This window comes from Acipenser ruthenus, chromosome 1 (assembly GCF_902713425.1).
Source record: "Acipenser ruthenus chromosome 1, fAciRut3.2 maternal haplotype, whole genome shotgun sequence".
Classification (NCBI taxonomy): Eukaryota; Metazoa; Chordata; class Actinopteri; order Acipenseriformes; family Acipenseridae; genus Acipenser; species Acipenser ruthenus.
In genome coordinates, this window is record NC_081189.1 from 1,153,009 (window position 1) to 1,175,150 (window position 22,142).

General features: G+C 40.7%; 1 protein-coding gene across 5 annotated transcripts in view; it reads left to right on the plus strand.

The window, feature by feature from the left end:
* LOC117962627 (protein hinderin-like) overlaps nucleotides 1-22,142 on the plus strand; it is a 42,732-nt gene that overhangs the window by 18,734 nt on the left and 1,856 nt on the right. For 4 of the 5 annotated variants that reach the window (XM_034925058.2, XM_034925055.2, XM_059026043.1 and 1 more), the window contains 5 exons: nucleotides 2,234-2,361; nucleotides 7,410-8,026; nucleotides 11,605-11,712; nucleotides 13,643-13,752; nucleotides 14,014-14,095. In XM_034925058.2, coding sequence (XP_034780949.2) covers nucleotides 2,234-2,361; nucleotides 7,410-8,026; nucleotides 11,605-11,712; nucleotides 13,643-13,752; nucleotides 14,014-14,095 — 1,045 coding nt within the window. The remainder of the gene's footprint in view (nucleotides 1-2,233; nucleotides 2,362-7,409; nucleotides 8,027-11,604; nucleotides 11,713-13,642; nucleotides 13,753-14,013; nucleotides 14,096-22,142) is intronic. The other variant, XM_034925062.2, reaches the window with a different exon arrangement.

Consider the following 22,142-nt stretch of genomic DNA (forward strand, 5'->3'; position numbering starts at 1 on the left):
GGTAGAAAAAGAACCAAGGATAACTGCCAAAGAGATACAAGCTGAACTCCAAGGTGAAGGTACGTCAGTTTCTGATCACACCATCCGTCGCTTTTTGAGCGAAAGTGGGCTCCATGGAAGAAGACCCAGGAGGACTCCACTTTTGAAAGAAAAACATAAAAAAGCCAGACTGGAATTTGCTAAAATGCATATTGACAAGCCACAATCCTTCTGGGAGAATGTCCTTTGGACAGATGAGTCAAAACTGGAGCTTTTTGGCAAGTCACATCAGCTCTATGTTCACAGACGAAAAAATGAAGCTTTCAAAGAAAAGAACACCATACCTACAGTGAAACATGGAGGAGGCCCAGTTATGTTTTGGGGCTGCATTGCTGCGCCTGGCACAGGGTGCCTTGAATCTGTGCAGGGCACAATGAAATCTCAAGACTATCAAGGCATTCTGGAGCAAAACGTACTGCCCAGTGTCAGAAAGCTCTGTCTCAGTCGCAGGTCATGGGTCCTCCAACAGGGTAATGACCCAAAACACACAGCTAAAAGCACCCAAGAATGGATAAGAACAAAACATTGGACTATTCTGAAGTGGCCTTCTATGAGTCCTGATCTGAATCATATCGAACATCTATGGAAAGAGCTGAAACTTGCAGTCTGGAGAAGGCACCCATCAAACCTGAGACAGCTGGAGCAGTTTGCTCAGGAAGAGTGGGCCAAACTACCTGTTAACAGGTGCAGAAGTCTCATTGAGAGCTACAGAAAACGTTTGATTGCAGTGATTGCCTCTAAAGGTGCAACAAAATATTAGGTTAGCGGTCCCATCATTTTTGTCCATGCCATTTTCATTTGTTTTATTATTTACAATATTATGTTGAATAAAAAATCAAAAGCAAAGTCCCAAATTTCTATTAAATATGGAATAAACAATGGTAGATGCCAATTACTTTTGTCAGTTTCAAGTTATTTCAGAGAAAATTGTGCATTCTTCGTTTTTTGTGGCGGGGTACCAACAAATTTGAGCACGTCTGTATATGATTAAATGAATGTATATATGATTAAACTGATGACCACACTGATACATCCCTATTTACAGTACATCTTTAAATGTAGCCTATCGTAGACTCATTTAGAACGGTCCCTTCTGCAGTCGTTAAAAGCGTATTTTACTGTTCCTATTTTATACATGCTCATCACTCTGTTGATTTGTCGATCCCTTTGTTTAAGTCACAAAATACACTGGAAAGAGAGCTGCCATAGAGCATGTTTAAGTGGCAGTATTGGTGTGGTACTCCATGGTTGTTCGGAGCATCATGTGCTTCTGTCTTGACTGCAGCCTGGCTCGAGGATAGATGGGGCCCTGTGTAAACAGAGTGGCAGGAGTCCTGTACCTCCTCTGTACACACCCGCAGCAGTGGATGAGAAATTGTCCACTCTGTGTGCTGAAAAGTTTGCCTGGAGCCACCTGCCTGCTGAGAGACAGTAATAAGTTTCGCTTGATTGAAATGTTTTTTGTAATGTTAAATTATCCCTGTATGTCTGAGTGTGTTTGTGGAGCTGGGGGGGGGGGGGAGGTTGTTGATATCTAATTTCAATGTCCTGAAAAGTTAAAACAAAGTAAGACATTTTAATTTTATTGGGGAGGATTTTAAAATTATTATTATTGAATTGAAAAGCACTTACTGTAATTCATTTTGAGATTGCTTGCCGCTGTGTTGTAGAGCAGAAAACTGATAATAAAGGGTGTGGAACAATACGGGGTGATGGAGGGCTGTCCCACTACCTGCTATTAAAGATATAAAGAAGCTGAAGCATTGTGACAATTTCTAGTCTCTTGTCATACGTCTGTCTCGCTGCAGCTGAAATCTAGCTGGTCACTAGTGTTGAACCAGCCGTTTCTGTTACAAGGTTAAGGTAGTGTTAAGGAGGCTGTGTGGTCCAGTGGTTAAAGAAAAGGGCTTATATCCAGGAGGTCCCCGGTTCAAATCCCACCTCAGCCACCGACTCATTGTGTGACCCTGAGCAAGTCACTTAACCTCCTTGTGCTCCGTCTTTCGGGTGAGACGTAGTTGTAAGTGACTCTGCAGCTGATGCATAGTTCACACACCTGAGTCTCTGTAAGTCGCCTTGGATAAAGGCGTCTGCTAAATAAACAAATAAAAATAATAGTGTCATGGGCGGGTTCCTCGTGGTCAGGTTGTGTTTCTTGTTGCTTGTTATCCTTGACTGCCCCCCCCCCCCCCACGTCTGCAGGATCAGTACCTTGAGTGTCAGGAGCTGCTCGCTCTCTACCAGCAGTACCTGTCTGAGCAGCAAGAGAAGCTGACCCGCTCCATCTCCCAGCTCAACCGCACACACACAACGCAGCAGCAGGTAAGCACCGTAAACCATGGCACTACCTGACCACTCTCTATCGTTAGAAACACCATGAACAGCGCTAACACATTTTGTTTATTTTGTAGAACCAGAATATCTTCACTGAAAACGTTGCTTAAAGTAATTTTACAGGGTCCTCTGAAAGCACAGAGACACAGACTGTCTGGTAAGCCAGGGACCAAGCTGCAGGTAGTTAAGAGTTCTTCTGAATGATAAAATGTTATTTTAATAACTGATGATTGCTTCTCCTTTTAACCTTTGGAATGAGCTGGAATGAACACAGGGTTTTCATGTTACAATATATATATTTTTTTTTAAATTGTGAATTTGTACCATATTACAGGAAGAAATCTCCTGGGAGTAAAATACGCCGGTACCCCATCAAATGACCTGTTCAATGAAAGTAGAGAAACACTTTTTTTTTTATTTTGTTTATTTTTTTGAATGCAGTCCAAATTCTGTTATATAAATAAAGTCGAATGAAACCTGCTGAATAATGTTACGTTAACATATTAAGTTACATACGGCTTTGTAGTTTTCCATATACTTAACGAAAAACTGACAAACTAAAAAATGTGACATTTCGAATTCTAACATGAAATACTGTACTACTATTTTGACTTCCGGTAGACTTTTGCGATATCATTTTGTAGTTTATTTGATAACATGATGTCAAATAAAAGATCTAAGTTATGTTTATATATATATACATATACACAGTGCTCCCTCTCTATAACGCGTGTCTTGAGGGACACACAGTATGAGCGTTATTTTAATGTGGAGTAGTGGTTAGGGCTCTGGACTCTTGACCGGAGGGTTGTGGGTTCAATCCCCAGTGGGGGACACTGCTGTTGTACCCTTGAGCAAGGTACTTTACCTAGATTGCTCCAGTAAAAACCCAACTGTATAAATGGGTAATTGTATGTAAAATAATGTGATATCTGTATAATGTGAAATAATGTATAATGTGATATCTTGTAACAATTGTAAGTCGCCCTGGATAAGGGCGTCTGCTAAGAAATAAATAATAATAATAATAATAATTAGCAGTTTTTAAACTATAAGTAGCCTGGCTAAACGGCGGTCTGGAGTTCAGTTCAAGCAACAAACAAGTAAACCAAGCGCGAGAAGGAGAGCGGGTCGGGAGAGGGGAAGAGGGAATGGGCTTGTCCCAGGTTCGGCTGCCGGAGCAGGGCTGAAGTGCCTCGTCTCCCACAGAAAGCTGCAGCTCCTCTCGCAGCAAAACAGTAAATGCATTAGGAAAGATAACCACGTAATAGACCTAATGTTTATTTAGTTATAAAACAAATGCTGAATAAGATGTCTGTGTTATAAAGTGCCAGCACATCTTTTCTTCAGTTATTATTATTATTTATTTATTTATTTCTTAGCAGACGCCCTTATCCAGGGCGACTTACAATCGTAAGCAAATACATTAAGTGTTACAATACAAGTAATACAAGTTCAGATACTGTATCAAAAGGGAGAGACAGAAACGGAAGTTAGACTGAGAAGTTGTTTACAGTTTGAACAACACCGGTACTGTGTTTACTGTAGAAATATTGCATGAATCACTAGTATAGGGAATTGGGGGACATGCTGTAGGCACACTATATCCTTATCGCGAAGGAGCACTGTGTGTATTTATATGTCTCGGTCCTAAAATTCCAGGTGATGCAAAACTTTTGGCCATAGCTGTATTATAAGCTGAGGTGTGTCTTACTAAACTCATAGTACAACTAGAAATATATCAAACTGTTGTGCAATGGGAGTCTTATTTCCAAACATATATTCTAATATTTTTCCTAGCACTAGTTAACCCTGGTGCCCTGGCCAAAATCCCAGTATACAGCAAGTCAAATTATGGCCTGGCAAAACTGGCCTTCAATTTTCAGACCCCTGTACAGACTTTACAAAGGATAAAGGCTTCTGCCAAATAAACAATAATAATGATGATAATAATAATAAACTTCCCTTGAAAGAAGGAGGTCGTGTCTCACTGGAGTCCTGTATGAATTACGATCATTATGTAAGGTGAAAGAGTGGTTGGAAGTGTATCCAGCTTTCAGTTTGACTTTGAGAAAAAGGAAAGTGTCATTTCTCTACATGCCGCCTGTCCCATGTGTAGCTGTGCCTGTTGCTTCAGTTTTAATTTCCTGTGTTGCTTTACTGACCAGACACTGTCCTGTCTTGATTGCTCTGTGCTGCAGTGATTAACTGCCTGCCCGTCCCGCCAAACTCGCATTAGTACCACAGCTTGACATCATTACAAATTTAAATGCAGCAATTCCTTGTGCATTGCACATTAATCTCTGTGTCAATGTCCGTCCATCCACACTTCCATCCACCCAGCCTTCTCACTGGTTATCATCAAATATAACCGGTTGTCATAAAATATCTGCATCCCATGAACTGCTAGGGAAATTGTTGTAAAATTATATGTGAAAATTTGCTAAAGGCACTCAGACTACATCAGTAGCCAAGATGGAGTTTGAAAATGTTCTCTCTTCTCTTTCTCTCATCTCTAATCACTAGACCACACTGCCTCCTGGCTCCTCGTCCTCAACTCTAACCACTGGTCCACACTGCCTCCTGGGTCTCAGTGGTCGGCTCTAACCACAAGACCACACTGCCTCCTGGCTTTGTATACTGTAACACATACCAGCTTTCTTTTTTTTTTTTTTTAAACAGAAGATTTAAACCTGATTTCTCTTACACTTTTTTTTTTAAGGTACATTGTCCCCAGCATATACAATTAATCATTTTGAGAGAGAACACAAACACAGGTTAAACGTTTTACTGCCACTCAGTCCGGGAGTGAAATGTCAGTAGTGATTACTAGGTAATCTTAATGTTTTTAAATCCAGATTGGCTGCGTATTTGCCTGATTGCTCTGTCTGTATTCATTGATGCTCTCGGACTGATTGCTGTTTTCTTGTATTTGTTTATTTATTTTTTTCTCCTCTGTGCTGCTCTATGCAAGACTGCCTTCTGACATGCGGCCTCTGTTTCAAATGCCAGTAGGGTTGTTATGTGTGAATAACTTTAAATGCACACGTAAAAGGCTACCCTTTTTTGTATGAAATATATTTTCTTACTATTCAATCTGAAATTAATTTAAGTTTTTTTTTTTTTTACTTCTGGGCCATTTCATACAAACTAAGTCATCAATACTGGACTAATGGCAAGACAAGCCCAAGATAACTGTCTCAGTGGTTTGAGTGCTGGGCAACAGTGTGTAAGGTAGTGGGTTTGAGTAGCTCAGTGGTTATAGAGCTGGATGGTAGTTTGAGTAGCTCAGTGGTTAGAGTGCTGGGCTGCAGTGTGGAAGGTAGTGGGTTTGAGTAGCTCAGTGGATAGAGTGCTGGGCTGCAGTGTGGAGGATGGTAGTTTGAGTAGCTCAGTGGTTAGAGTGCTGGGCTGCAGTGTGGAGGGTGGTAGTTTGAGTGGCTTTACTAAGTTTAAGTGCAATTACTTGCACTGTATCTTTTTCTGTGTCTCTATTCTAATAAAAAAATAAACTGATGTTGTAAGAATGCTGAATAAGGGATTAAACTACTTGCACACGATATATTACCATTGAACTGTCACAAAGTGAGAAGCTTGATGACAATTTAAAAAGCCTGCTGAGTGCTGACCAACATGTACAGAATTCTTATGGTACTTCCCATTGTTGTAGCCTTGTGTTGTTCAAGGTGTAAGAGTATCGCTACCCTGTCTGGGGGAGCAGTGTACCGAGTGCAAGTGGAAAGCTACAGGGTCTTATCCATTCCATTTGGAGAAGCCCTCCCCTTCCTTGCTTGGGTAAGTGGGAGACATGGAGAAGTGGCTTCACTTCAACAAGCAATACACCTTTCTGCTGTGTCTAACAGCCGCTCATTAAAAACATGAATTATCCCCAGGTCCCTCTTCCTAAGCAGCCACCCAGACAGGAGAAATATAAACCTGTCAACCCAGCGGCGGAAACATAAGGCCCCAACTGCACAGTCAAGACGCTAGCCTGCTCTCTGAAGACTCTTTTAAAGATTAATATACAACAGCAGTTTTTTTATCATCAGCCTTCGTCCTGACTCTTCAAATATTAGAGCCTGGTAGTGACAACTTCTGCGAGGAAGGGGGAGGGGTGGGGGACTTGAGGGACTCCTGGGAATGAAGCAGCTGAAACCCCCCTCCAGTTAATGCTGCCTGTCAGTGTGGCGGCTTCACTGCTGGAAAATGTAGAGCGCCTCACTCCTTCCCTCAGGAATACAGCCACGAGGCGGCTGCTGTGTTGTTTTGATAACTCACAATTCTTTGTCAGCACAGGTTCAATTTGTGTTTTTTGTAGTGTGTGTGTGTTTTTGTCTATTTTCTTATGCATGTGTATTGTCTGTAATTCAGTTATTCTTTAGTATTACTATTGGCTCCATAGTAATAGTTAAAACCTGTTATCTGTTTTCATAGAAGCACATGTTCCAGCTAACAAGTACTTTTGTTTTTCTAAAGTGATACCTGGTATAGTACTATACTGGGTGAAAGGAAGCTGTCTGTTTGCATGCCTTAGTATTGGTGGTGGGCTTGGTTGTGAAAGCATGTCACTGGCTGCAAAGCATGCCAGTCATTAGGAATGACAGAAACGATGATGTTGAAAGGGGGTGGTGACAGTTTCACATTGCTGATGTGAAATAACCAAACAAGTATGTGTAAACAGACTACCTGCAAGTAATGTATGGTAACCAACATCATTTTGTTTCAATAAAAATACACGATTGCTACAACACGTGCTTCTTTCAAAGCCAAGATCTACATAGCCAATGGAAATACACAACAAATAGGATATGCAGAGTTACTTCATTAACGATAACTCCTTTAAAGGTCATTAGTAAAACATATTTTTATTTTGCAGACAGCTGGAATGTGTTAATATTCTATTAACTTATCTAAAAGGTTGCCTCTCCAACAGAACACCACCACCATCACCACCACCACCTACTTCCATCAGAGTTTGACCATGCTTTATCCTGATTTAGCTTCTAATGTCTATTTTTCCCCTGTGTGTCTTTCAGCAGTCCTGTGGTAAGAGAAGCCCAGCTCCGCTACCTCAGGCAGCTGTGGACGGCTCTAACCTTGGCTTGCCTTCTCCCAGAAGGGGATCAGGTGGGCTGAACTTTCGGATGCCGCCTTCCCACAGAGACAAGAACCGGGTTGCTTTAGGGAGGCAGGCACACAGCCCCCTCCAACAGGGTACGCCTTCAGGGAGCGGGTCTGAGGATGGCTCCCCAGAGTATTGGGGGCTCCCATTGAGGCCGCAGCTGGGGGGCAGCGAGCCTCGCCCGGGACGTCCTGATCAGCTTAGAGAGGCTCAGCTCATGAACGGAGAATTGAGACGCGCAGGGATGACTGAACCACGTGTGGGCCGGCACTCTCACCACAGGGAGGCACAGGGTTCGGGCAGGCAGGTTCCTGAGGTTTCCCTGACCGGACCGGAGCCGCCACCCCCAGCTTACGTGTCAGAACCCCAGGGCAGCAGGGGGCTTTCGGATGAGAGGAGGCACAGGCTGATGCTGCAGAAGCTGGAGCTGGAGGTGGAGCGGGAGAGGCTGCAGGCTCTACTGGCACAGCAGGAGGAGAAGCTCCTTCGGCAGCAGAGGCAGCTCAGCCAGTCCCGTCTGGATTACAGCAGGTAAGCTCTCTAAATAGCTTGAACAAAGCTTCTCATACTTAACAGACATTACACCAAAGTTTGTCTGCGTTAAACACGTCTTATTAATCCTCTCTTGTAAGAATGTCTTCTGTGCTGTTGTACATCTGCAGCTGGCACTTTAACAGCTCATATATGATTAACCCTTTGCGGTCCTATGTCGGACCTGGTCTGACATTGCAATTTTCCCTTTCCGGTCCAATGTCGGACCCTGTCCGACATCATCAAAAAGACGTAAAAAACAGTTCTCTAGTCGTTTTTTCTCTGGAAAAAGCCGAGAAAACCATTCAATGGCCGAGTGAGACCGATAGGAGCCTAGAGAAGCCGAATAAAAAAGGGGCGTATCTCATGAATACAGATAGCCCCGGCACCACATAGATAACACGGACATAAACAAACAAGATAGCTGCTTCTGCATCCAGCGCTCAGAGAATATCATGGACATTTGCAGAGCTTTTTTTAGATGTTATAGAAATAATAATGACTTGGATCGCATTATTGAGAAGTTTGGTGATAAAACGAGCGATCAGGAGATGATTTATCGGTATGCACGACTATGAAGAGGTATGTTAAAAATATAGTGAACAAGGGGTGGGGCGGTGCTGGAGATGCAGTACTGAGTGTCCTGTTGATATGCAGTGCCTTTTAAACCAGTTTTACTGTGAAAAAAATACTTTTAAACAGCACGTCTAAAATAAACTGCGCATGTGAAAATAAATTGGACCTGACGCGCCTGAGACGCGCTGAATAAATGGACTGCTGAGGGTTAACAGTTGATATACAGACTTCATATCAGGGAGGGTGCTTTTTTTTTTTTTTTAAATAAAAAAAAATTGGATTTATTTTATTTAAATCAGATTTGTTTTATTTAAATCTATATATATATAGTACGCCAGAGAAAAATCCCCCTCACTCATCCCAGGCATTCTTTTCTTTTACTTTTCTTTCTTTGATTTCCTCTTTCTGTGTCGGTCCAAACACACGCAGTTGTTACTTAGGACTGCTTTGCTTTTTATAGTGTGTTCAATTGTTAAAGTGGGTCTTAACACAGAGCTCAGTTGTCTATTTGGGACCCCATTGCACTGTCATCAGAATCGCTTCAGTGAATATGTTAATGTTAATATGATCTATAACGGGGCAAGACATGTCTTCAGAATGCCATTTCAGTGCAGTATTTATTTATTTATATATTTTTTTTTTACGTACTCGCATTTTCGCTGCGATCACAATACAGCCCTAAGAGTTTGAGTTTATGGACAGTAAGGGTTTAAGATGTCTGTGTTAATAAAAAGGTTTTTAAAACATACTTTCCATGTATTTTCCTTGAGAAACTACATAAAATAGGTAGTAAATGAAAAAATGATTTAAAAAATAAAAAAAAAAGCGATTTAAATCAACCAACTCTGCTCTAAGTGGAAAATCCTGGGACACACTGTGTCCTAATACATTCAACAGGAAAAATAACTTCCTCAATTTGTGCTGTTAAACTTTATTTACCAGGAGAGTATCCCATTTGGGTCATTAGACACTTGTAAATGTACAGCTGTACCGCAACATCAAAGAAAGAAAATGTAAATACATTACAAAAGTCATTATTATGCCCAACATATGAAGAGTGGCTTCACTACCTTAAGAGCATCTCATGAAATACTAATATATTAAATATAAGAGACTGCAGGAGTTTGAGCAGGTGTTATCAAAGTATATGCAGAGCCCAGAGATCACAGTCTGAAACTAGGCTTGGCATAGGTTAAATCACTTGTGGCTAATTTCACAGCTCTTGCATGACCTAATGTGACATTTAGATAAAGTAGTCAAAGATCGGTGCTAATGGAGTCTGTAAAACTAGCTGACAGTCTCTGTTCTCTTTCCATAATTCCATGCAGTCTGACTTACTAAGACCCAATAGCGGAGAAAAGGGGGGGAAACATGTACAGTCTATCCTTGCTAATGTTCAGTGTATTCTATTACTACTTTATATCTGTAAACAAGTGTAGGCACATACAGAGTATCCTCATAATCGTGTAATAATCAAACGGTACCTGAGCGGTTAAAAATATTTCTATTAAAATAAAAAAAAAAAAAGAGTTTATCGGCTTATAGCCAAATGCAATCTGAAATAGCTTTAGGAAGCTTGGTGTGTATGATTGAGTGAATGTTGGTACAAAATGAAGGCAGTTCTTGTATAAAATGAGTATAACAGACGCACAGACATGATTAATGACAGAGTCCATTTTTTAATGAGGACCCTAAATAATAAAGATGACTACAAATTAATAAATACAGTCCATATACAGATATTGGCTCCCCAGTGGAAGAGAGTCTGGATGTGGTGTGGCTGTGATTCATCAAGATGCTGATAATTTCCTGTGCTGACTGTACCGCACACCCTCTCCCTGCTTATTTCAGCAACACGTCTGTGTTTTTCAGACTGGTAGAGTGTGGCTTTTGATCCCCAGTTAGGCTTGCCAGAAGATTACGGGGCCCCACCAGCAGAGTAATTTGGTACATGCCACATTGGGCATAGAGTGGAGAATTTACTCCCTGTCCCTGGTTACAGGATTGTTTACCGCTCTGGTACAAAACACGCAGAAGCAATTGAATTCATGCTGAAACTGTTCTAGAGTATCTGTAGCAGGAGCCTGGGTCAGAGGTTGTGAGTTTGTCGGGCTACGTGTTTAGTTTAGAGAGAGGAGCTGCTTAGAAGCCAGTCTAGTAATCGAAATGATTGTCTTCAGATTGTACTGGGCACTTCTTGTTATTTCAACCATGATCTTACACTCTAAAATATATATGTTCTGAAGACATGTAGGCTGATAGATGGGTAGGCATGGGGCATGGGGGGGTAGACCTTAGGGGCATGGCTAAACCCTAGGAGTGACTCTGCATACATACACTGTGCTGCACGTCAGATCAAATAGGAAACCTCAATTGGGCCTTTGCTGTATAATTCATTTTTAAATCCAGTAAATTTCTGTCATGCCAGTAAATACATTAATAAAGATGATTTACTGACAGTTCTGTGAAAAGGCTTGTGGTTGTAGTTTGTTATCCAAATTAATTTTGCTTGAAGTGAAATGACTGCTGTACCTAGTATTTCTATGTCTTTCTGCTAAACATTGAGCTGTTGAAAATTGGTTTAAACTGTGGCATATGCATCGGTTTTTATGGAGTTTTGTAATTAATATATATAGGTTATATTTATTTCTTATATATATTTAGAGTTGTGACTGTACATGTGAAATCATACCCCTCAGAGGCAGACTGTTTCTATAATATTATTATTATTATTATTATTATTATTATTATTATTTATTTCTTAGCAGACGCCCTTATCCAGGGCGACTTACAATCGTAAGCAAAAACATTTCAAGCGTTACAATACAAGTATACAAACGCTTTATCAATAAGGAAACTTTAAATAAGGGGCAGAAAACCTGGAAATGTGAATAGGTACGAATTACAATGCTGGGTAATTGTTAAATAGTTCCTGAGACGATATATTCATTTTTGAAGAAGAGGAGTGTGTTGAAGTATTTTTGTGTTCTTTGTGAAATAAGGTTTCAGGATGCCGCTGTGGCAGAGCTGGAAGAATCGATCCATGATGTTCCCTTGAGGGAGCCGGGGCAGTGGGTTTACATGAATGGCAGCACCACTCCTGCACTGAGGTATGGGCTGGCTCCACAGTGCTGCCCACCGAACATTTATTTCAGGACGTTTCGGACAAAAACTTTTCTTTCTACACAGCTGAAGGGCTTTTGTCTGAAACATCCTGAAATTTAATATTTTTATTAACATTTAAACCATTTGTGGACATTAAAAAAAAAACAAAAAACATTTTTGTACACTGCAGCTATACCTCCTTACAAATTTGTTGTGATATAACAGAAAATGAATTACAAAATATACTACAAGATAAAGATGCTGCAAAACACTAAAACAGTCATAGAAATTTCACATTCAGTGTTTTCTGACTTCCTAAAATTCAAACAAATCCATCTGGAAGATGTAAATAAACATGGCGTTCACAAACTCAACGGACTTCTCAGAGAATTCTCTGCCGCAGTGAGAAAGTCAGATGGACAGTTACATGCCAAAAGAACTTTAATAACTATGCACTGTGGACTTCTTGACTGATTCATAAAACAAACATGGACTGCAGACCTCGGCTCATAGAGGAGACTAAAGGCCCCTCAGGAAGAACTGTAGTTACCTCCACGGGACAATTCCCTCAGCCTCCCCTGTTGGTAACTATAGTTCTTCCCTCGCGGGCCACAGTTTCACACTGTTAGCCTCCCCTCCAGTCTGTATTTATTATGTATACATTACTAATGGGGTGGAAAATATAAAGACTATCATGGCAAACAGGCAACCAAAAACCACTGTTTCAAAGGTCTTTAAAGATTGATGTGGTGTCCTGCTTCTGATTAGTTCTAATGCATGAGTAATCAGAAGTGACTGGTCAGTAAAGATGGTTGCAGAGCATCGTTTCTCTGAAAAGAGTCTTAAGAAGTACTAATACTGAGGGTGTGGCCACTTAACCGCTTTGGCTGACCATTCCTGGCTTTGTTTCTTTGTTTATAATGACAGTGAATTAACTTCATGAAGCGATGTACACAGGTGAATCCCTTTCAAAATTACAAAGTTACTTTAGACATCATTAAATATTTACACCTTGAAGGGGGGGAAAAAAAAGAATATAATGGGTGGCAGTCAGTGGGTAAATGCAACACATCCATTCTAATATTATGGTCACATCTTCTGATGCCAGTTGACAAGCTGCGGTCCCCACACACAGAGAGCCATCTTGGACTTGCAGTGTGAGTTGCTGGCTAGCCTGGCAGCAGGCTTGTTTCCTTTGTCAGGCTATCTAGGGATCACACTGTTTTCTTGATCACAATCCCCTCCATGGCAGCCTGTATCTCCCTGGTTAAAGTATGAAACTTAATGCTTCAGTAGGAAGCGATACAGAAATCAGGTGGTGACAGGCTGTCATTCCATAGTGTTGCTTAATGATCAGCAGCAAATCTGGCATAATTAGAGTAAATGAACGGTTCTTAAATTTGCCTTCCCTTAAGAAATATTCAAATGAAAGACTTAAATAATTTAGCCCTGTTGCAGTGCTGTGTATTTTAGTGTGCTTCATTTGACAGGAATACCAATCTTGCTTTTGTCAAAGGAAATAAGGGTGGTGGTGGAGGGAGGGGAAGGGGACGGTGCTGCACAGTCAGATAATTGTTTCCTTGAGTCTCCCCAAATGACAGTCATTCTTCTTTTATTAAGTGCCTTTGCTCCCAGGGGAAATCCTAGCTAAATGCAGTGGCACATTGAGAGAAAAGACTTAAACGTCTTACTGCAGGAAAACAAGGATTAAGGTGCTTTCATTACATGTATATTCCTGATGGCAAACAAAACATACGGCGACTAATACCCTTACAGTTAGGTGTGGTGTGCGTGACTACATGTCAGCTTTAACACTACATCTGATCTGACAATGTCTAAAAATTGAACACTTGCAAAACATTTTGAACTGTTAACTTCCCTAGTGAAAATACAGGGGTTCCCTGACCTCCGTTCCTCTCTCTCTCCTCTTCCCAGTCTGTTCCCAGCCCAACCAGAGAGCCGCCTCAGTGCAACACCAGTCCAGGAGAAGAGCAGAGCGCCCCCTGTGCAGGAGGACTGGGAGGAAGAGCCCCGCTCTGTTACAGGTACAGAAGCAGTGATTGCTAGTGAAGGAAAAGACTGCTTTATCTCTTATTTTATAAAGAAAAAATAGTTAGCAGTTAGACATCCTAGCTGACAGGTATATAAATATAGTACATGATAGCCTGGAATCAGCTATCCCCAATTGTAAATCCTTTTTTAAAATAGCCTCTAATAATTTTGTAGATAAGCAGGTCGATAGGATTAGGGTCTCTGGTAAGTTCACCATGCCTTGCTGATGTCTCTTCTCTCCATGTCTCATACAGAGGATCTCTGCAGCTCCAGAAGAGATGCTTGCACCTCTCCTGCCTTCCTTCCCACAGCCACCTTCCCTCAACCAGACCCAGGGTAAGCTCCTGACTCTCTAGGCCAGCCAAGGTTCAGTTGTGTGAAAGATTTAGATTTCATGTGTGAGCTGCTTTGAGTGGAGACTGACTTGACAGAGGTTAGGAGGCACTTCTTATACAGAGAGCAATGAGGGTATGGAATAGGTTATTAACCCATGTTCTTGATACTGAAGCATTGGAATCTCAACGGTAACACACTAATTGGAGTAATATGTTCTACTGAGAAATATGTTAATCGGTTTATTAGGCAAGTTTCAGGATGACAAGAAGTCGAAGGTAAAAATGTATTTAGTATAGACAGTGTTATTTTAATGCAGCGGTTCCCAGGGATGAATTGGATATGGTTTCAGGGGGACTGCAGCTCAGAAATATTCCCTCCCAAACCGTGCTAGTACCTGACCAAGCAAAAATCCCAGGACTGGGGCTCAATTGATTAACATGAACGCTGCTGTTAGGTGCTTGGCGTTATTCTGAAACCATTCCTACCTGGATATCGGCTTCATCTTACATTTTAAAATTCTTAATTTCCAATGCCCAATCTGACAATATGTACCATTATACAACAACGTATATGATAGGTACAGTAGGAGTACAACATTTCACATTTCTGTGGATTCACTAGGTGTCAGTTTGCAGTTGGGATGCCTCATGTCATGGTGAGCTGCAAACCAAGGAAGTTTGGGAAGCTTTGATTTCATTTGCTAGTGTTGCAAATCAAGTGCAGCGGTATAGACCGCGCTCATCACCTTGTTTAATATTCTACTGAGGGTGAAACAGTAAAGTTTCCTGCTATTTTTTTTTGCACTGTTGGTTTCATGATGGGTTTAGATAGGCTAACAGTAATGTTGTTCATCTTATGGGTCAGAACTCCGAACCGCGTGATGCAAACACTGAGTTTGCGTATATTTTGTTTGTTACATTTTTTTTTCTTCTCGGCAAGCCAATCACACATCAGCAAGTGCAATTGCTGCTTCCACTGATTCATGTACAACATGAGTGCTTAAGTCTATGCAATAACATGAAGCATTAAATCAGGTTAGGTATGGACGCTTATAAGTAATAAACCACTAAATAGCTGGTAGGTGGTGCAGGTTTCAAATAAACACATGCCCAACTGAATGTGATTTTCTCATACCAGCAGAAGTCTGGTCAGTTTAAAACTTTAAAAAAAGACAATTTGAGGCTGAGCTGGCAATACCTATATAAACTGCTCTGAGCAGTCCTGAGTGGCTCACCTGGTAATAGCACGACCACCTGTTTTGTGCAGGGTCAAAAAGTCAGAGGAACGCTGGTTTGCGTCCTGGCTGTGTGAAGTTGCCGGTATTTGCTGGGGATTATACAGCGAGTGTCACATTGGCTCTGGTGCTCCCACAGTTTAGGGAGGCATAATTAGCAGGGAATTTCTTCTCAAAGGTCTACAGCTGACTCTATTGACCAGATGGCCTTTGTCTTACATATGCTGTCAAGCTCCTGGGTGTAAAGAGGCAATTGACTTGGTTGTGGAGTTGGAGGATATCCTCTGATTTGTGGGAGAAAAAAAAGACGTAAATTTACCAGCAGCACATACACCAGAATTCATATTACTGAAACCAGAATGGACCAGCTAGCTGCTGATGGAGGGGGTGACCATCATTTGAACAGCACTGTGCTCATTAGGAATGATTTATACACAGGGGTTAAAACAGTAGAAGGGAGCACAGCTTAATCTGGACTCGCGTTATCTTGCAGTCTTTAGATGGTCTGATTCTCATGATAAAAATCTGCAAGGACTCGACTGCAGTGCAATGTGAATCTTATTTCCATTCCTGTTATGTAATATTTGTGTGTTTATTTGATTTCGGAGTTAGGGTTGCAATTAGGTTGCTTGTAGTACTGTGAATCTGAGAATGACTTGTTTGCTACTCCTATGTAATCTGCTGTATCCACAAATTGACCACCTTTATCTGCTACTGTTTAAACAGCCCATCTGTCATGGAGAAAGAATTTGTTTAATTACTGTTTGCTAAAGACTGGGTGACTCTCTCGGCATAACTTTCAAAAGGGGGAAACTAAGAATTAGGCAAGTGCTTCAGACCTCTGACAGGGATGCATTCAAGTTGGGATACATTAAAATGTTTTGTCAGTACATACGTCTACTTAACTTGTGATGGGACTTGGAATGGACATTCTATAGCACAAGTTCTCAGGTATCAGAATCTAGTTCTACCCTCTTAATTCTTTAGCCTAATAAAGGCTGTACCTTCAGAACATCCTCCCCACATTTAATACAACTTTTCATGGATTTGTGTTACAATTTTATAAACCACATATAGGAATGTTTAACCAATCACAGTTACAGATTTGTCAGAATTCCAGTACGTCTTGCACTGTACAGATAAAAAAAAAAAAAAAAAATCTTGAACTGCACGAGATGGCATCTCTTATCCAATACAAGACACAATACATACAACGGGTAAACTTCAAGAAGATTTCACATTCTGTGTGTATCCTCATTGCAGAGAGTTTGGTCTAGTAAGGATCACTTAGTACTGGTGTACCTTCATATATTAGTTTTAGAATGTTTTGATCCACTGCAACAGAACTCCTCTGGCAGAATGCATGAATTTGTTTATTTTAATTTAAGAGAAGCTTGGTATTGGTATGAAATATCAGCACTCCTGCAACACACTGCTTCTAGTGGATGTAAGTTTGAACAAATATGGGGTTCCTTACATCCACTAGGGATAGAGAGTCAGGGATCAGAGACAGACCGTGGAAATCAAAGTTTTTTGGACATGGGAACATTTGTGTACATGTTGAGGACAGGATCATTTCTCTTTCTTGTCATTTGCCTAACTACTTTTTTCCAAAATGTACAATATAAGGACATTTAAAATACAGATTTATCGAATGGTACAGAAGCTGAGATAGAGAGCACAGCAGGGTGATGGAGGATGAAGATTTTAGCTCCCCTCCTGGTATTGCAGAGATAGAGAGCACAGCAGGGTGATGGAGGATGAAGATTTTAGCTCCCCTCCTGGTATTGTAGAGATAGAGAGCACAGCAGGGTGATGGAGGATGAAGATTTTAGCTCCCCTCCTGGTATTGCAGAGATAGAGAGCACAGCAGGGTGATGGAGGATGAAGATTTTAGCTCCCCTCCTGGTATTGTAGAGATAGAGAGCACAGCAGGGTGATGGAGGGTGAAGATTTTAGCTCCCCTCCTGGTATTGCAGAGATAGAGAGCACAGCAGGGTGATGGAGGATGAAGATTTTAGCTCCCCTCCTGGTATTGCAGAGATAGAGAGCACAGCAGGGTGATGGAGGATGAAGATTTTAGCTCCCCTCCTGGTATTGCAGAGATAGAGAGCACAGCAGGGTGATGGAGGATGAAGATTTTAGCTCCCCTCCTGATACTGCAGAGATAGAGAGCACAGCAGGGTGATGGAGGATGAAGATTTTATCTCCCCTCCTAGTATTGCAGTATTCCAGTTTGTCAGTTGGTGTCATGGGCACTGATACGTAATTGGCCACAGCCTCGGTTTGAGGATGACCGATACAGATGTTGGCTTTATGTTCAAACAGTGGTACGGGTACAGTGTAACGCTAATACAGTTGTCCCGCGTTATACTGCCCCCCTTTATAACGCCACCCTCGCATACCGCCAGCTATTCTCTCTGAACAAATGTCACCAATATAAAAACAGTGCTATTTTTACCTGTTATATCGCCACCCCGCTGTCCGCTATCTTCCCAAGCCAAGCAAACGTAAATATAAGAACATAAGAAAGTTTACAAACGAGAGGAGGCCATTTGGCCCATCTTGCTCGTTTGTTTGTTAGTAGCTTATTGATCCCAGAATCTCATCAAGCAGCTTTTCCAGACCCTCACAATTCTCTGTGTAAAAAAGTGCCTCCTATTTTCTGTTCTGAATGCCCCCTTTATCTAATCTCCATTTGTGACTCTTGTTCCTCGTTTCTAAGCATTGTAGTTTCTCTTTGTAGCGCTAGCAAAATAATCATGGCCAATTAAAACAACAAAGTTATGCAGTTAACCTTTGACTCGCTTTCCTAATTCGTTGTTAACTGAACGTTTACACCAATGTCATCAACACTCCCGCTCCCAAAGCAAAACAGAAAGTACAACATGGCGAGTCGACCCTACATTTAACACCAGAGCAAAAGAAAAAAATCTGCATGTATGCATCTGAAAATAAGAAAGCAAGATATCGCAAATGTGTTCTCGCCTAAGTGAGGCATGTACTGTTAATCAGAGAACAATTGGAGACATTGTAATGGAAAAAACAAATGGCTTACCTTGATTGAACGGGTCGATTTGTTTAATCTGAAAAAAGCTTAAAATAAGTGACTTTTAAAAACCACAGTAAAAAAGAAAAGTACGGTAAGAGGTTTGTTTGTTTAAGTTTTGCACAAATGAAGGCTGACTTAAACTAAAGCATCAGTTTTTTATTTATTTATTTATTTATTTATTTAAAGTATAAACTGTTCCTCAAAAGTAACCGTGTATGTTTCATACAGATGGGAAAAGATGATAAAACATCACTAGTAGACCTACTGTTGTGTTAAGAACTAGTACTGTAGTTTTAAAAAAGGTTAATGTTTTATTAAAATGGCCTGGAGATACTGTAATTGTATAACTAACAAAATAAAACGTTTTGAATTTATTGCAAACATAGAAGGTTGTGGGTGTTTTTTTGTTTTGCTTGACCCTCACTATAACGCCATCCTCGCTTATCGCCCGTTTTTGCCCATGGCCCTCACCAGGCGGTATAAAGAGGGTTGACTGTATATTTTATTATATTCAATATAGTCAGTCTTTTTCCAGACACACATCTGTATTGCACAGGTGTCTCCCTGTACACAAATGCTGTAGACATGTCCAGGACCGGTCAAAACCCAACTTCAATGCTTTTGAGGACTGAAAACCTTTAATTGAAAGATCCAATTATGAACAGTTTTAGATGCTGTTGAATAATTATCAGACTGGATATTCAGTAATTTAAATAATAAACAAATGCATATTTTATAAGAACAATGTAATCATGCAGAGAAAAAAACTTTAAACAAAGAATATTGAAAGGAATATGTTGCAAAGTCTAACAAGCTAAATCAAATCTAGTGAAGTGTTGCACTTGTACATATTCATGACACTACAATATCGTGTCAAGAGCAGTTACTGACATGCAGCCTCAGTCAATAAAACATGTCAGTGTTAGATTAGCGAACACGTGTAAAGGACTCATGACAAAGGTGGAGGGCATCTGAAGTTTTGCAGCTATTAATTAGATTCAGTCATTAGAGAAGAACAGGAGTGAATGGCCATGAAGGATGACAGAAGCACTAGATATGGAGGCAGTCGCTTGCCTCCAGGCAGTAGGGTCATAGGTTCTGATTATACTTGTAAATGATGTTTGATTGCTTTGCTGTAGACGTGCTAAGGTGGACAAATCAGTGCTGGGACAAACCATGTTTTTTTTTTCCATATAGTTCAGTAGTCTTTTAAAAATGTAAACATATATTTAAATATGCTGGAAAACAAAAGTATAATTTAGTACCATACTACAGGAAAAATATCTCTCTGGAGTACAAATAAACCTGGTCGAATGTGTGATTTATTTCAGACTTCATATATACATCGGTTTCCTTTGCATGTCATCTTTTTTGATACATTCATTATAAACACTGGTGTATGAAATGGATATGAACACCGAATACACTTCAAGCAGTGTTTGAATATTCCAATAATCACCCAGCATGGTGTGTGGGGATGCCACACTGTTTATAGATAAGACACTGAAACATATGATAAGATAGGTAGAAGTGGTGCTGTGCAGTTTAACACAAACCTGTGTGATATACCTGCAGTCTGATATAAGCAAGACTTCTCCACCTGACTGTTTGTCTGGTACTGGGCCTTTTCAAAACAAACATGGAAACCTGCTCACCATGCCTCACACGTGCATCATGTACAGAGCAATCCTGTCATTTTAAAAAATGTATTCAAATGAATAAATAATAGCACAGGGGTGCGGCGCGGGCATACGAGAGGTGCACCGTATTTAGAGGATTTCTCCCTGATCTTCCTCTACTACTTAAACATACATTTCGCCCCTCCCTCCTCATCAACCAAAGCATACATTTTCAACATATGAAAGATGCTGGATTGAAATTGGGCCTAAGTGATATTAATGTATCACGGCCCCCGCTATTGAACCTTGAAAAAGCAATAAAGCCTGGTGTGCCTTCGATAAATATTACATTGCGAGGGTATTAACATTCCGACGCTTATTATAGATTGTAACCGCCGGTGTAAAATACATTATTCATATTTGCCGTGTCGTCCAGTGATGGATTGCTGTTTGAGAGGCTGTCCGTTAAATAAATCAACAAATAAAAATGCAAATGCTCACATTTCAGCACTGGCTCACCGGGGCCTTCAGCGCAGAATGAAATCCCCTAACCAATATTGACAGGCAGCCGGGAGAACAAATGAATAAGACAGATTAACTTACTGGGACTCAAGGTTTCTGTCGCTGGGACTCTCGCTGTCTGCCTCCTTCCAGCCAGCACAGCAAGTTATTTTTATTTTTATTATGGTTTTGGGGAAAGTGTTAAACAGTTTTCTATAAAAAATAAAAAAAAATAAAAAATTAAAAAGTATGACTTATTAGATAGCATGCAGCGTTCCAGAAACGGATTGATTTTTAATCCAGTTTTGGACTCAAGTCCCTAATAACCAGCTGTGATGTGTAGGACGAAACATGGTGTGTGCACATTTATGAAGGCATCACATTATAGTTGTTGGATTTATTTTTATTTTAAAACATGATGTGTGCTACGACACTTGATTAAACAAGTCTCTGTTTCCAATCCGTACTTTTCTGTTAGTGTTGAAGTAGTTTGGTTATTTCATCCAGAGTGTGAGATTGTCCCATCTTTTTCAATGACTTCTCTGTCATTCATCAACCAGCTGCTACTCCTATTGAATGTAACATTCATTGACCCAGAAAGTGCAAATGTAACAGATCTCCTGGGAATACGGCATAGAAATAGAGCACTTTCTGTAAAAAAAAACAAACATTCCTTTTGAATCTGTTCTCTGCGATTCACCCACCCCCCCATGCAAGCAGAGGCCCCTCTCTCCTTGCATTCCTTGAGCTCAAATACCACACCCAGCTTCTCTGTTTGTTTGCTGTAGAAAATCACGTTATAAAAGAATAATTAGTTCCGACACAAAAACTATTACAAAATTCCTTACACCGGAGTAGATGAGACCCTGAAACATGATGAGAGGTAGTAGTGGTGCTGTGCAGTTTAACACAAACCTGGGCAGGTCAGCGTGAAGAGGTCTGCCTGAAACCACATGCGATCAACATGCTTCAGTTTATCATTGAGTGCAGCAAAGAAGGCAAATGAGTCCTGTTTAATATGAATAGAGTACGCTGCTGGCAGCACCAGAGAATTTGATTTACAATTCATGTTTTTAAATCAGATACATGCTTATCCTTCTGTGTACATGTGAATTATTTATCTAGTGCTCTACCAGATTGTGCACTTGAATCCCAGTTCGTACTTGTTTCTCTTTTGGGAGCGTGCTGGGTGAGTTGATTTGCACTTGCTCCCTTCATTCATTTGTTACTGGAGTCCGCTCAGTATGAGACACCGTGGAGCGGCTTGATGTTCTAGTATTCAAACTCCTTACTGCAGCTGGTTCACTCTGCCGACTTGGCAGGTTAGTAACGATCCCTCTGCACAGGAGATGGTTTGTTTTGAGAAGCTAGACATGCAGGGTGTGCAGTGCTTCAACGTGAGATTAACAGTAGAGGAACGTTTTATAATGCAGCCATATTTCAGATGCTTGTCAATGGCTTGTTCATTGTAAAAAACATGATCTATTCATTCAGTAAAGATTAAATAAACTTCCATCGGCCACTGGCATTGACTTGAGCACCATTTTAAGTTAATCTTATTCATTTGCATTAGCAGCAGATTGAGATCAAATGGATTTCAAATGCGACTCTGCCAGCCCAAATAAGGATTGCAGGTTGGCA